A 13739-nucleotide genomic window follows, 5' to 3' on the forward strand; every position below is an offset into this window, starting at 1 on the left:
TTGAAGAACTAAAATAAATTAACTTTTCGATATTCTAATTTTGCGAGAAGCAACTGTACTTGTATGTTCTATGTTTTGTTGAATGATTTACCCAGAGCATCACATATTTTTAATGCAAAGACCTGTGTGTTTTGCTTTTTATATCTGACACCGTAGTGCTGACCCTATTTTCTAGCAGTGGACTAAATTCAGAATACTTTGCTTTCTTTGATGACCGGTATGTTGTCAGAGGCAGGCAGCATTATAACTGCGCCCTTCGCTCATCCTGTTACTATATACCATATAAATGACAGTGGTTTTCTCCATTGCAGAAAAATAAATGGGTCTCATTTTGTAGGTGCTTAATGTGCTCTTTCCTTGTCAAAATCATGAAATGTCCATGAACATAACCTGGAGGCTCATGTACCTTGTAACTGCCTTCATTGCTTTCTTACAGCAGTGGACTGTACAAGGGGCGGTGGGTGCGTATGTTTTCTTATTAGATGTTAAGGATCACTTCCACTTGCTAATTTGCTAGGATTTGACTACTTAAAAAACATTTGCCTCCCTGTAACATAACTCCATAGGTAGAACTGGCCGGTATACAACATCCATTGGTCTGTCCAGTTGCGTTCATCGGTCTATGTTTTAATTTGCAGGCAAGAATTTGTAGATGCCTATGTGGACTACACGTTCAATCATTCAGTGGCTGCCTTATTTAATGCATTCTATGCAGGCTTTCACAAGGTGTGTGGAGGCCGAGTCCTAGAGCTCTTCCAACCAAATGAGCTGCAGGCCATGGTTATCGGCAACACAAACTATGACTGGAAAGAATTGGAGAAGGTTGGTAAAAACGGTCTTGCTGGCAGTGTATCATTGTAAATTCTACAATACCAGGAGAAAAAGTAAGGCACATCTATAGACTATGACAAAGCAGTCCGCCGTTATGTTTCTAATTTACATACGTACAAAGTTTTAGGCAGGTTTTGAAACAAAATTCTGGAATTATTCAAAAAATATAAGTGTTAATAGTTTATTATTTATCAAGTTAACAAGATGGAAAGTAAGTGAGCAAAAGAGAAATGGAAATCAAATAATTCAGTGTTTCCACCCTTTCTCTTCACGACCAACAATTCTTCTAGGTACTTAACATAGTTAGTAACATAGTTAGTAAGGCCGAAAAAAGACATTTGTCCATCCAGTTCAGCATATATTCCATCATAATAAATCCCCAGATCTACGTCCTTCTACAGAACCTAATAATTGTATGATACAATATTGTTCTGCTCCAGGAAGACATCCAGGCCTCTCTTGAACCCCTCGACTGAGTTCGCCATCACCACCTCCTCAGGCAAGCAATTCCAGATTCTCACTGCCCTAACAGTAAAGAATCCTCTTCTATGTTGGTGGAAAAACCTCCTCTCCTCCAGACGCAAAGAATGCCCCCTTGTGCCCGTCACCTTCCTTGGTATAAACAGATCCTCAGCGAGATATTTGTATTGTCCCCTTATATACTTATACATGGTTATTAGATCGTCCCTCAGTCGTCTTTTTTCTAGACTAAATAATCCTAATTTCGGTAATCTATCTGGGTATTGTAGTTCTCCCATCCCCTTTATTAATTTTGTTGCCCTCCTTTGTACTCTCTCTAGTTCCATTATATCCTTCCTGAGCACCGGTGCCCAAAACTGGACACAGTACTCCATGTGCGGTCTAACTAGGGATTTGTACAGAGGCAGTATAATGCTCTCATCATGTGTATCCAGACCTCTTTTAATGCACAGTATTTGAAAGAACTTGGCAGGGAGCCCGTTTAAAACATTTTGAAGAATTAAAGATGAGTTGCCATCTCCAAGTTCCTATCCCAATATGTTGTAATAACAATATTATTAGCAAATGCCTCCAACTAGAAATGTGGTATAGTTTTTCTGATTCGCTATGTCTCTTTTCTCATGGGCAGACATTGAGTATCCATGCTAACTGTCACTGTATCAGTGGTCGTAACCATGGATACCTAAGGTTCTGCACTGCCTGCACAAGAGGAAAGGAACATGGCGAATCAGAAGAACTATACTATATTTCTAATTGTAGGTATTTGCTAATAATAATATTATTATTATTATATCTCAACATATTGGGATAGGATCTTGGAGATGGGAATACCCTTTTAACCACAGATCATCTGTGGATGCGCTTGTGAAAATCCTCCTGTCTATTCATGTAATCCCAGACAGACTTGATGTTGAGACCAGGGCTCTGTGGGGCCGTATCATCACTTCCAGGACTCTTCTTCTTTTCACGGAAGATACTTATTAATGACTTCAGCTCTGTTTGGGGTCGTTGTTCTGCTGTGGAATAAATCTGGGGCCTCCCTGATAGTATTACATGGTGGATAAGTAGATAAGTATCTGCCTGTATTTCTCCAAGATGTTTGGAACAGACTCCTTGCCGAATTCCTTCAAAAACTGCATATAAGTGTACCAAGTTGTTGGTGTTTCAGCAAAATAACAATTTTCACATTTTTGAGTACAAAACCAAATTTTAAGATATGAATCCTGTTATGCCCCCATACCTATAGAGTAGGAACTTGGCACTTTGTGAAAATGCAAAACTGCAGTGAAAATGCTGGGTGGAAAAATGTGGCATTCTGAAAAAGTGTAAAAAAAAATGTGTTTACGATGCAAGCATAGTATGAGAAACACAAAAAGCCCTAAAAAAATACATGGTCCTATGTGGTCTACTCAGTATTTTAGAAGGACCAAAAGATTAAGGTGAGATGGTGGTAACAGAAAGTAAATCATTGCATTACCCGTCTCACATGCTGCCAAGTGTTTCCACATGGAAATTGACCTGCTGTTTGTTTTTGGGTTTTCCCGATGTGGTGACATTCATGCCCGTTAATATATAAGCTAAAGAGTTACACAGCCTAGATATATAAATAAGGGTTCTACATCAGTAAAAGACATCTATATGGCAGCAGAGAAAGGGGAGAGCGTATAAAGCAATCATTAAACAATGTGCACACCTGTAAGTAGATTTAGTAAGAAACCACATGTGAAAGCTCCAGAAAAACAAGTAAAATGTGAAAAAATCCCTGACATCGACATCCAGATATCCGTGTGCAAGTATAATATATAATGAAGTCTAAATGCCAGACATGGAAATACCAACTAGATATAAATTAATCTATAACATTTGCAAATTATGAATATAAATAGAGTATAAAATTGGTAGCTTCGCAGGTCGGTCGACCATGGCAGCGTTGACTACACGTGTCAGAGGTGCACACAACTAATGGTGAAAGTGTTTTGGTGCTCCTAACTGACCGTTAAAGGGGATGAACAGAAATATCCTGTAAAACGTGTATAAACTACATCACCCCCCATCCAATTTAAAAAAAAAAAAAAAACTACAACTCGTCCCACAAAAAAAAGCCCTCATACAGCTATGTTAACAAAAAAATGAAAAGTTATGGCTCTTGGAGGAAGGGGAGGAAAATCTGGCAAGGCAATGATGAAAAGTATACGCAAATGCATCTCCAATGGAGCATATGATGAGTGTGTGCTAATGCTTTGTTTCAACGTTTGTCTTATGTAGCATACTGAATATAAAGGGGAGTTCTGGGCAGACCACCCGACTATGAAACTGTTTTGGGAGGTTTTCCATGAGTTGCCACTTGAAAAGAAAAAGCAGTTTTTATGTAAGTATGCTTTAAAGTTCCTGGTTTGTTTTGCTCTTTTGTTATTGTGATGCAACTTTCATAAATTGAGCATAAATTATGGCACCAAGATAATAATTTCATGGTGATAAAAGCCAGTATGATCACCACATTATCCAGTTGTTTGCAAACAAAAGCAGGTCCTCATACAGCTACATCAGTGGAAAAATATAAATGGCATGGGTTCTGAATGCTGGGATGCCAATATGATCATTGTCCTTGACAAATGAATGATTTGTTCTTTTGATTGTTGTATGACCAAATGCAGCAGCGTTCAACCAGAATTACACCAGAAGGAATCTTTCTTGGTTTGTGGTCTGCAAATCATCCAAGATCCCATCACATATTCGGCAGAAGATGATAAAACAATTACAAAACATATACATGTATATTTTATTTATTATACACATACAAGGTATGCAGACTTTTGATTGGGTTACGTACTGACTTTTAAAGTCGCGGGAAGACAGGTTACTCGCTCTTCCCGGTCAAACACTGCCTCTCCACCCCTGTCCTGATCTGTGTTGGTCAGCTGCAGCGGTGAGCTCACGTCTACAGTGATTCAGCCAATAAGTGAGCTCAGTGGTTTGTACCGCCTGCATCCGCTGAGCCCAGTGATTGTCTGCAGTGCTGTCGTTGTGACCTCCCATTTCAGATGATCAACTGAGACCGGAGCAGCAGCGGAGATAAAGCTCTGGACCTGGGGAGGGTTAGTATAGCAAACTTTGTTATTTTACAAGTTGCTAATACATCAGGCTAAAAATGGGTAATAGGAGTCCAGTAATGCAGATAAGTTTCACGTAATGTATGGCCCAATGTGACAAGTGTAGGACATGTAAGCATAGTGTTGATTGGGACCACCGCTTTTCTAAGAGTTTTCTTCTCATATGTTAATGGCATATAAAGGTAAAGATTAGTTTACCAGAATGCAGAATACAGTCCTTTCTACCATGTCCTCACGTGTAACTTTTTTTTTTTTTTTACAGTGTTTCTGACCGGCAGTGACCGCATACCCATTCTTGGGATGAAAAGTTTAAAACTTATAATCCAACCAACAGGCGGAGGAGACGGTTTCCTACCAGTCGCCCACACATGCTTCAATCTTTTGGATCTCCCCAAATATACCAGTAAAGAGACTCTACGAGAAAAACTGATCCAGGCAATTGACCATTATGAAGGATTCAGCCTTGCATAATAAAGATTTTCCATCACTTCTACTTTACTTCGCAGCCTTGAGTAACTGAGCCATGCCAAGACGACATTTAATATTATATATAATTCTAGTTTTCTTCAGGCTGTTTTTGCAGTTAAGACAAAAGACCTGTACAGGCTCTGTGTACAGCACCTTGTACATAAACGTGAGTGTCCCTTCTCATCTTAAAAGTTATTAGGAAATCTTTGGTCAGATTTTTGTGGTCATTTTCTCTCTATTTAGTGTGTTTCCATTCAATAATATTGTTTATAATCCTTGATCAAATTGTAAAGAATTCTGTGAAAATAAAGTTTTTACTTTAAGATTTGAAGGGTTTTCTGTTTTGTGTATATTCTGCAGATCACAGAAATCATATGTATTCAACACTAGACGTTAAAGGGTTGAATAAAATGAGACCTTGATATCTGTGAACCAATGTCTTGTTCCAAAAAAAAATCCACTTTTTTTTCATATATAAATGAGCAATTAAGACCTATGGACTGGATACATCTGCCTCCAGAGCTTGTTACATGAATGGGGACTTACCAGTGTGAAATATGGAATGGTTGACACTTTCTCTCTCGTAATCACAAACAGCTCTTCAGTGAGATCAGAACTGACACAGTACAGCAGAGCTGACACAGTACAGCAGAGCTGACACAGTACCGCAGAGCTGACACAGTACCGCAGAGCTGACACAGTACCGCAGAGCTGACACAGTACCGCAGAGCTGACACAGTACCGCAGAGCTGACACAGTACCGCAGAGCTGACACAGTACCGCAGAGCTGACACAGTACCGCAGAGCTGACACAGTACCGCAGAGCTGACACAGTACCGCAGAGCTGACACAGTACAGCAGAGCTGACACAGTACAGCAGAGCTGACACAGTACAGCAGAGCTGACACAGTACAGCAGAGCTGAGCTTTCTCTCTTTCCACTGGCTTTCTGTGAAATGGAAGCTGGCAGCACTATACTGTGCAAGCTTTGCTGTAGTGTGGCCGTAATGTGTGAGCTGACGGGAAGCCCCCCGGATGACTGGTTTCCCCATTCCCAGCTACTTCTCAAGCTATGTTTTTTTTTTAAATGCCTCTGTGCTTGAAACTAAAACCTTGATGTCTGCAATGGGGAGCCAGCCCCCTCACTGCTTATGTCATAGTTGACAAGGAAAATGTTTTCCTTTGTTAAGCACAGGATCGGAAGCATGGTAACCAGGTAGCACCTAGTTGAAGAGTATGGCGCCTGGGCTAATACATAATTTACTGTACTTATATAATACTAATATCCCTACCTCATTTAGCTATATTTAATTTGGCTGGAAAATCCTTTTAACTGGTTAACTTGAAGCCTAAATGGGAGACATGCACTGCTTTTACCTAGTTTAAAGGTACCGTCACACTAAGCGACGCTGCAGCGATACCGACAACGATCCAGATCGCTGCAGCGTTGCTGTTTGGTCGCTGGAGAGCTGTCACACAGACAGCTCTCCAGCGACCAACTATGCCGGTAAGCAGGGTAAACATCGGGTTACTAAGCGCAGGGCCGCGCTTAGTAACCCGATGTTTACCCTGGTTACCAGCGAAGACATTGCTGAATCGGCGTCACACACGCCGATTCAGCGATGTCAGCAGGAAGTCCAGCGACGAAATAAAGTGCTGGACTTTCTGCAGCGACCAACGACATCACAGCAGGATTCTGATCGCTGCTGTGTGTCAAACTGAACGATATCGCTAGCCAGGACGCTGCAACGTCACGGATCGCTAGCGATATCGTTCAGTGTGACGGTACCTTTAGTCTGAAATATTTTGGACCTTCATAATTAAAGAGAGCCTGTCATGTAAAATACAGTTAGGTCCATAAATATTTGGACAAAGACAACATTTTTCTAATTTCGGTTACAGACATTACCACAATGAATTTTAAACAAAACAATTCAGATGCAGTTGAAGTTCAGACTCTCGGCTTTCATTTGAGGGTGTCCACATTAAAATTGGATGAAGGGTTTAGGATTTTCAGCTCCTTAACATGTGCCACCCTGTTTTTAATGGGACCATAAGTAATTGGACAATTGACTCCAAGGCTATTTCATGGACAGGTGTGGGCAATCCCTTCATTATATCATTCTCAATTAAGCAGATAAAAGGCCTGGAGTTGATTTGAGGTGTGGTGCTTGCATTTGGAAGGTTTTGCTGTGAAGTAAACATGCGGTCAAAGGAGCTCTCCATACAGGTGAAACAAGCCATCCTTAAGCTGCAAAAACAGAAAAAAAAAACATCCGAGAAATTGCTACAATATTAGGAGTGGCAAAATCTACAGTTTGGTTCATCCTGAGAAAGAAAGAAAGCACTGGTGAACTCATCAAGGCAAAAAGACCTGGGCGCCCACGGAAGACAACAGTGGTGGATGATCGCAGAATGATCTCCATAGTGAAGAGAAACCCCTTCACAACAGCCAACCAAGTGACCAACACACTCCAGGAGGTCGGCGTATCAATATCCAAATCTACCATAAAGAGAAGACTGCATGAAAGTAAATACAGAGGGTTCACTGCACGGTGCAAGCCATTCATAAGCATCAAGAATAAAAAGGCTAGATTGGACTTTGCTAAAAAACATCTAAAAATGCCAGCACAGTTCTGGATGAACATTCTTTGGACAGATGAAACAAAGATCAACCTCTACCAGAATGATGGAAAGAGAAAAGTATGGCGAAGGCGTGGTACAGCTCTTGATCCAAAGCATACCACTTCATCTGTAAAACACAGCGTTGGCAGTGTGATGGCTTGGGCATGCATGGCTGCCAGTGGCACTGGGTCACTAGTGATTATTGATGATGTGACACAGGACAGAAGCAGCTGAATGAGTTCTGAGGTATTCAGAGACATACTGTGTGCTCAGATCCAGCCAAATGCAGCAAAACTGATTGGTCGTCATTTCATACTACAGATGGACAATGACCCAAAACATAAAGCCAAAGCAACCCAGGAGTTTGTTAAAGCAAAGAAGTGGAATATTCTTGAATGGCCAAGTCAGTCACCTGATCTCAACCCAATTGAGCAGCATTTCACTTGTTAAAGACTAAACTTCAGACAGAAAGGCCCACAAACAAACAGCAACTGAAAACCACAGTAGTGAAGGCCTGGCAGAGCATCAAAAAGGAGGAAACACAGCGTCTGGTGATGTCCATGAGTTCAAGACTTCAGGCAGTCATTGCCAACAAAGGGTTTTCAACCAAGTACTAAAAATGAACATTTTAGTTAAAATTATTGAATCTGTCCAATTACTTTTGGTCCCTTTAAAAACAGGGTGGCACATGTTAAGGAGCTGAAACTCCTAAACCCTTCATCCAATTTTAATGTGGATACCCTCAAATGAAAGCTGAAAGACTGAACTTCAACTGTATCTGAATTGTTTTGTCTAAAATTCATTGTGGTAATATCTATAACCAAAATTAGAAAAATGTTGTCTCTGTCCAAATATATATGGACCTAACTGTAATGCTATTAACCTGCAGCTATGGGGCTTATCTGCATGTTAATAGCATTCTGACACTGCGGCACCAGCACTGAGAGCCCCACTGCCAGGAGGAAATTAACCTTTTTTCCCTCGTGGCAGCCTCACTTTCAGTCACAGGGGTAGTGCTAGCATGATTGCTGTTACTGCTTAGCACATAGAGAGCGGTGGATGGAACTGTGCCCCCGACAATGACACAGCTGCCACTCTCTATACACAGGGCGGTGACGGAAACTGTGCCAGTGCCGCCCCATGACTGAAAGGGCGAACCTGCCGGGAGGAAAAGTTAATTTCCTCCTGACAGCGGGGCTCTCAGTGCTGGTGTCATACAGTGTCACAACACTATTAACTTGCAAATTATCCCCATATATTTAGCTTAATAGCATTATTTTACATTGCCAGTTCCTTTTTAAACCCTGGCAATGTTTAAGGGCATGTAACATTCTGGCTGTTACTTTTGCCCAACTATCATTGAAATTTTTTTTTTTGTGTTACGCAGGTTTAAATTTTGAACATCCTTATACATATCAATTTCTCCTTTGCCTCATTGGGGGATATAGACCATGGGTGCATGCTGCTGCCACCAGGAGGCTGGCACTAAGTATTACAGAGAAAGTTAGCTCCTCCCTGGCAGTATACACCTTCATGCTGGCTCCCAGAGAGCCGGTTCTTGCTTAGTGTCCGTAGGAGGCATACGGACTGGTCTGCTATTCAGACCCAAAACTCTTTATTATTTTACTTTTCAATTTTGATTATCTTTTTGATTTTTGATATTTTTCCACGGACGAATGGGGCGATGGATCCTTTCAAGGCTCCGATCTCCCCAAACCATCAACAGGCGAGCACGAAGAGTGTCGCCTCTCCGTATCTCTCCTGCAACGTGGGATGCCATGCCTGAGCTGATTTTTTTTTTTTTTTTTTTAGGGGCAAATGGGTCCTTTAAAGGGCACCGATCTCCCCGCACCATCAACAGATGAGCACATGGAGTGTCGCCTCCATGTATCCTTTTCTGCAGCCAGGCCTAATGTCAGACAACTGACCCTGTCCACCAGGGGGCTTGATCTCCGTTGATGTACAGAGACACTCTGGCGTCCGAGCAGCCCCCACTGCATCACCACTGTTAAAGCGGGATGGTACAAGGAGGTGGACTGTCCCTCTCCACCTCCCTAACAAAGGGATGGTGGATTGAGGTTTACCCCTTTATCCCTGCACCGTCCACGCTACAATACCTGACCTGCAGCAGAACCGTAGAGTGCGCTCGCTTTCCTCGGCGCTGAAACCCAGTCATCCGCGGTGGCTCCATGCCGGGACGCACACTGATGGAGAGTGGATCCAGTCAGAGGTGGGCCTCTGCAGTGGGATATTCACATGCTGACAGGCAGCCTCAGCCATGACTTCCCTGTGGCCCACCTCCCTGAGGTAACGCTCCGGCCGGCTGCAAAAATGTATCTTCCGGCTTCGGCCGATGTGTATGCCTCATCCTGGAAGCCGTGCCCGCACTATGGCGCTCCAAGGTGGCTCCGCCCACTTTTCTGGCGCTTCTCACCTGACATGGGAGCGCTCGTTTTTTTTCTCGGCCACCACCAACGCACCCTCACCTCTACCCCTGGTATTGCTCCCGCTGGCTGCAGAAATTTAGTCCCTGGCTTGGGCCTATTCATGGAAGTCACAAGGCTCCGCCCACATTGTGGCTGTGGCTCCGCCCCCGAATTGGCGCTTCTCGCTCTCTGCAAGACTTTACCGCCTCTGCAACTCCCGGTGGCCATCTTGGTCCACCCGGCTGGCTTACACAGGGGCGAAGGTATTAAATTTAAGGGTTACAACGACTGCAACATCAGTACCCTGGTAAAGAAGTACTGCTCTCTCCCCATGTAGTGTTTCCCTGGTCTTAAAGGCGCATGACCAGTATTCCCTGGTCTTAAAGGTGAATGACCAGTATTCCCTGGTCTTAACCTTTGTCAGGCTGCATCATTTTACGTTAACAGGCTGCAGAGGTACAATTGTACCTTCACATATATTTTATTGAAATTTGGCCAATATATTCTGGACCAAAACTGCAGAGATGTCACGAAATTTCAGCCCTCTACGGCTTTTCAAAAAAAAAAAAGTTATTGCAATTTTAAAACGGAATAGTTACAATTGTACCTTCTCAGCCGGACGAAGGTGCAAGGCACATGACCAGTCCGAAGCCGGTCACCCCAAAAGAGCTCAGGAGCCCGCCGCCGATCCCAGCTTATCCCAGAGTACCTAGTTCCCCTGAGTGGGCTTCGTCAGTGCCGCAATCCATGGCATCTCTGACCAAGAGATTGAATCCCTCCCTGAACCCTCTGTGGCTCGGAGTGCTCGCAGGACCGATATAGATGGTCCCTCTCCTACATTGGAGCCGTCGGCTAGCATGGGCCGCAAGTATTCTAGAAACGTACAGGCATCTAGAAAACGGGAGCTTCATTCCCTGACCTCCCTCACCAATGATTTGCTGAGAACAAGACTCTGAATATGGATCGGATATTGCCTTGGATCTTGACTCGCCAGAGCTTCAGAAAAGGATGGATTCGCCTGGATAAGTGATTCACTGGACAGAAGCCTCTTCAAGCGCGGTATCTTTTTTTTCAGCCAATATGTGAACACGTGGGGTATCTCCCCCCCCCCCCCCCCCACGTATACCCCCCTACAATGTGGGATGCCAAGCCTGGTCTAATTTTTAGGGACGACGGGTCCTTTAAAGGGCATCGATCTCCCTACACCATCAACAGACAAGCACATGGAGTGTCACCTCCATGTATCCTCTTCTGCAGCCATGGCTAACACTGGACAATCAGCTCTGTCCACCCAGGGACCTGAACTCCGTGGATGTACAGTGGCACCCTTTTCGCATCTGAGCAGCCCCTGCATCACCACTATTTAGCAGATGATGCAAGAAGGCGGAAGATCCTTCTACACTTCCCTGTTAAGCGAATGGTGGATCGAGGGTTCTTCATTTAACTCTGCACCGTAAAAAGAGCGGCGATAGCAAGAGACTTTTTTTTCCTGACCTGCTGGATGCAGCCGCACATTCTGCCACTTGACAACTTAACTTGGTAGAATCTCCTGTGTTATGCCTACCAGTATCCATGCCCAATGGGTCATCAATTAAAAACACCACGGACTGTCAGATAGCAAATCTGGTTCATTCTGTTTTGCGGCCTCGGGTTCAGCACTCTACCCTTCCTTAGCCGCCGCATGGGTTGCTAGAGCAATGGTTTCCTGGCTGGGGACCTTAACTACTTTGATTCACAACAGTAACCTTTTCCCGAAGACACTACAGCTGGCCAATCAAATCTTTTGAGCTGGAGATTGTGGTTCACGCCTCTTGGATGTGGCTAGTTGCGCGGCACTGTCAGCAGCGAATGCCACTACATTCAGAAGGGCATTATGGATCAGAGAATGGAATCGTACTCTGCGTTCAAAAAACCTGCCATCACTCCCTTACCAGAGTGGTCAGTTATTCGGTGAGAATTTGGGAGCGTTTCCCACGTAACAAAGGATCGCATGTTTCCTATAAACCCAACCAGTAGTGGAAGGGTTGCCCAAAACAGTCTGGATCTGAGGGATCTTGGTCCCAAAAAGGGGATGGAAAAGTAAGATCGATCCTTTCTCAACATTCGGGATGTTTACCTCCACATTCCGATTTTTTTTTTTTTTTTCCCATTCACGAATAGCATTTTCAGGTCATGACCTGCCCGTCGGCCTTGCTACCGCTCCCAGAGGGTTCACAAGGGTCATGGCAGCTGTCTTGTCTATCTTGCACCCTCGGGCATGTTCGTCCTGCCCTATCCGGTCGACTTTATAGCTGTCCTTCTAGGACTGCGCTGAGTCAGACTATATCACTTGCTATACCCTTTCTCACCTGGGCTGGCAGATAAACTTAGATAAGTCTTCCTCATTTCCAGCCCAGCAGATATCCTTTTTGAGGATGATCCTTGACCCCTCAACAGGGAGCTCGCACACTTGGTTATTCATCCCCTCATTCCATTCGATTTGCTATAAGGGTTCTGAGGAAAAATGGTGGCAGCAATGGAAGCAGTTCCCTTCGCTCCTCTTGTTTTCTGAAGGTTATACAGGCTCCACACTGCTCAAGGCCATCCGTTCATCTCTGGAATCCAGTCTCCCAATCCTTGTTCTGGGGATCCGAGCGGTACAGCTAGTCCTACAGCAGGTCCACTGCCTTCTGACGGGTCACCTCATCCGAATTCAATCGGATAATGCCACGGCTGTGCCGTACGACAATCATCTAGGAGGTACCCGGGGCCAGGCGACCATGGCCGAGGTACCTCTTATTCTCCGATGGGCCGAGAGCAATCAATCGGTAGGCAAACAAGGCTGTACCCATGTCAGCACCATATCATAACAATCCAATAGAGACAAAAAAAAACCTGAGGGCACTACTAATGGTAATATATGGGATCACCAACCACATGCTAAAAAATGTGTGACCAAAGAGAAGAAAGGTAAAAATCACCACAAACAATATAACAAATATTAGTTTTATTAAGACAATTAAAGTTAGACAAGCCACAAACAAGTTAAAAAGAATTAAAAAAATCACAAGGTTAACAAATGAACAATAGTGTGGAGGTCCTTATAAGTGCCCCTCACACACACAGAGACGTTCCTCCACTATGTACATCGGGAGAGTGTTATGATAAAACACACTAAGCTACTCAGGATGGTAACCAGAGCTCACCAGGATAATCCTGCAAATTAACAAACAGCAGCAAATGTGATGACAAAATCCAAACGTGGTACCAAAGACAAAAATGGCACAACAGGATAAGGCCTGCAGACTCACAAAATATAGTAAAATAATAATAATGATTAAGTAAATAAAGCTTATAACCCCCCTAAGAGCATCTCCGTAATCCAGAAAGATGGTCAAGAAAGATATATGACCCTCTGATACATAAACAGAAGGTTAAAGGAGGGAAAAGAAAGAGTAAGGCCGGCGTCACACTAGCGAGTTTTACGGACGTATGAGCGCATAAAATACGTCTGTAAAACACGCATTACACACGGCCCAATTATTCTCTATGCCCCTGCTCCTATCTGCCGTATTTTACTGATCCGTATTATACGGCTTTCTACGGCTGTAGAAAATCGCAGCATGCTGCGTTTGTCACCGTATTGCGCAAAAAAAACGCCAATGAAAGTCTATGGAAGCCAGAAAAATACGGATTACACACGGACCAGCAGTGTGACTTGCGAGAAATACGCAGCGGTGTTAGAGAGAAAAGCCGGTAATTCAGTGCGGTGTACAGTAAAATCACACTGACAGCTTACAGTAGAATAAATGTGTACACAT

The 13739-nt window shown here is 43.6% G+C and overlaps 1 protein-coding gene across 2 annotated transcripts in view; it reads left to right on the plus strand.

The window, feature by feature from the left end:
• HERC4 (HECT and RLD domain containing E3 ubiquitin protein ligase 4) overlaps nucleotides 1-5220 on the plus strand; it is a 152460-nt gene extending 147240 nt beyond the window's left edge. For both annotated transcript variants that reach the window (XM_069753442.1, XM_069753443.1), the window contains 3 exons: nucleotides 639-822; nucleotides 3577-3679; nucleotides 4684-5220. In XM_069753442.1, coding sequence (XP_069609543.1) covers nucleotides 639-822; nucleotides 3577-3679; nucleotides 4684-4892 — 496 coding nt within the window. In that variant the 3' untranslated portion in view covers nucleotides 4893-5220. The remainder of the gene's footprint in view (nucleotides 1-638; nucleotides 823-3576; nucleotides 3680-4683) is intronic.
• Nucleotides 5221-13739: the final 8519 nt, after the last annotated feature.

The sequence above is a fragment of the Ranitomeya imitator genome, chromosome 2 (assembly GCF_032444005.1).
Source record: "Ranitomeya imitator isolate aRanImi1 chromosome 2, aRanImi1.pri, whole genome shotgun sequence".
Lineage (NCBI taxonomy): Eukaryota > Metazoa > Chordata > Amphibia > Anura > Dendrobatidae > Ranitomeya > Ranitomeya imitator.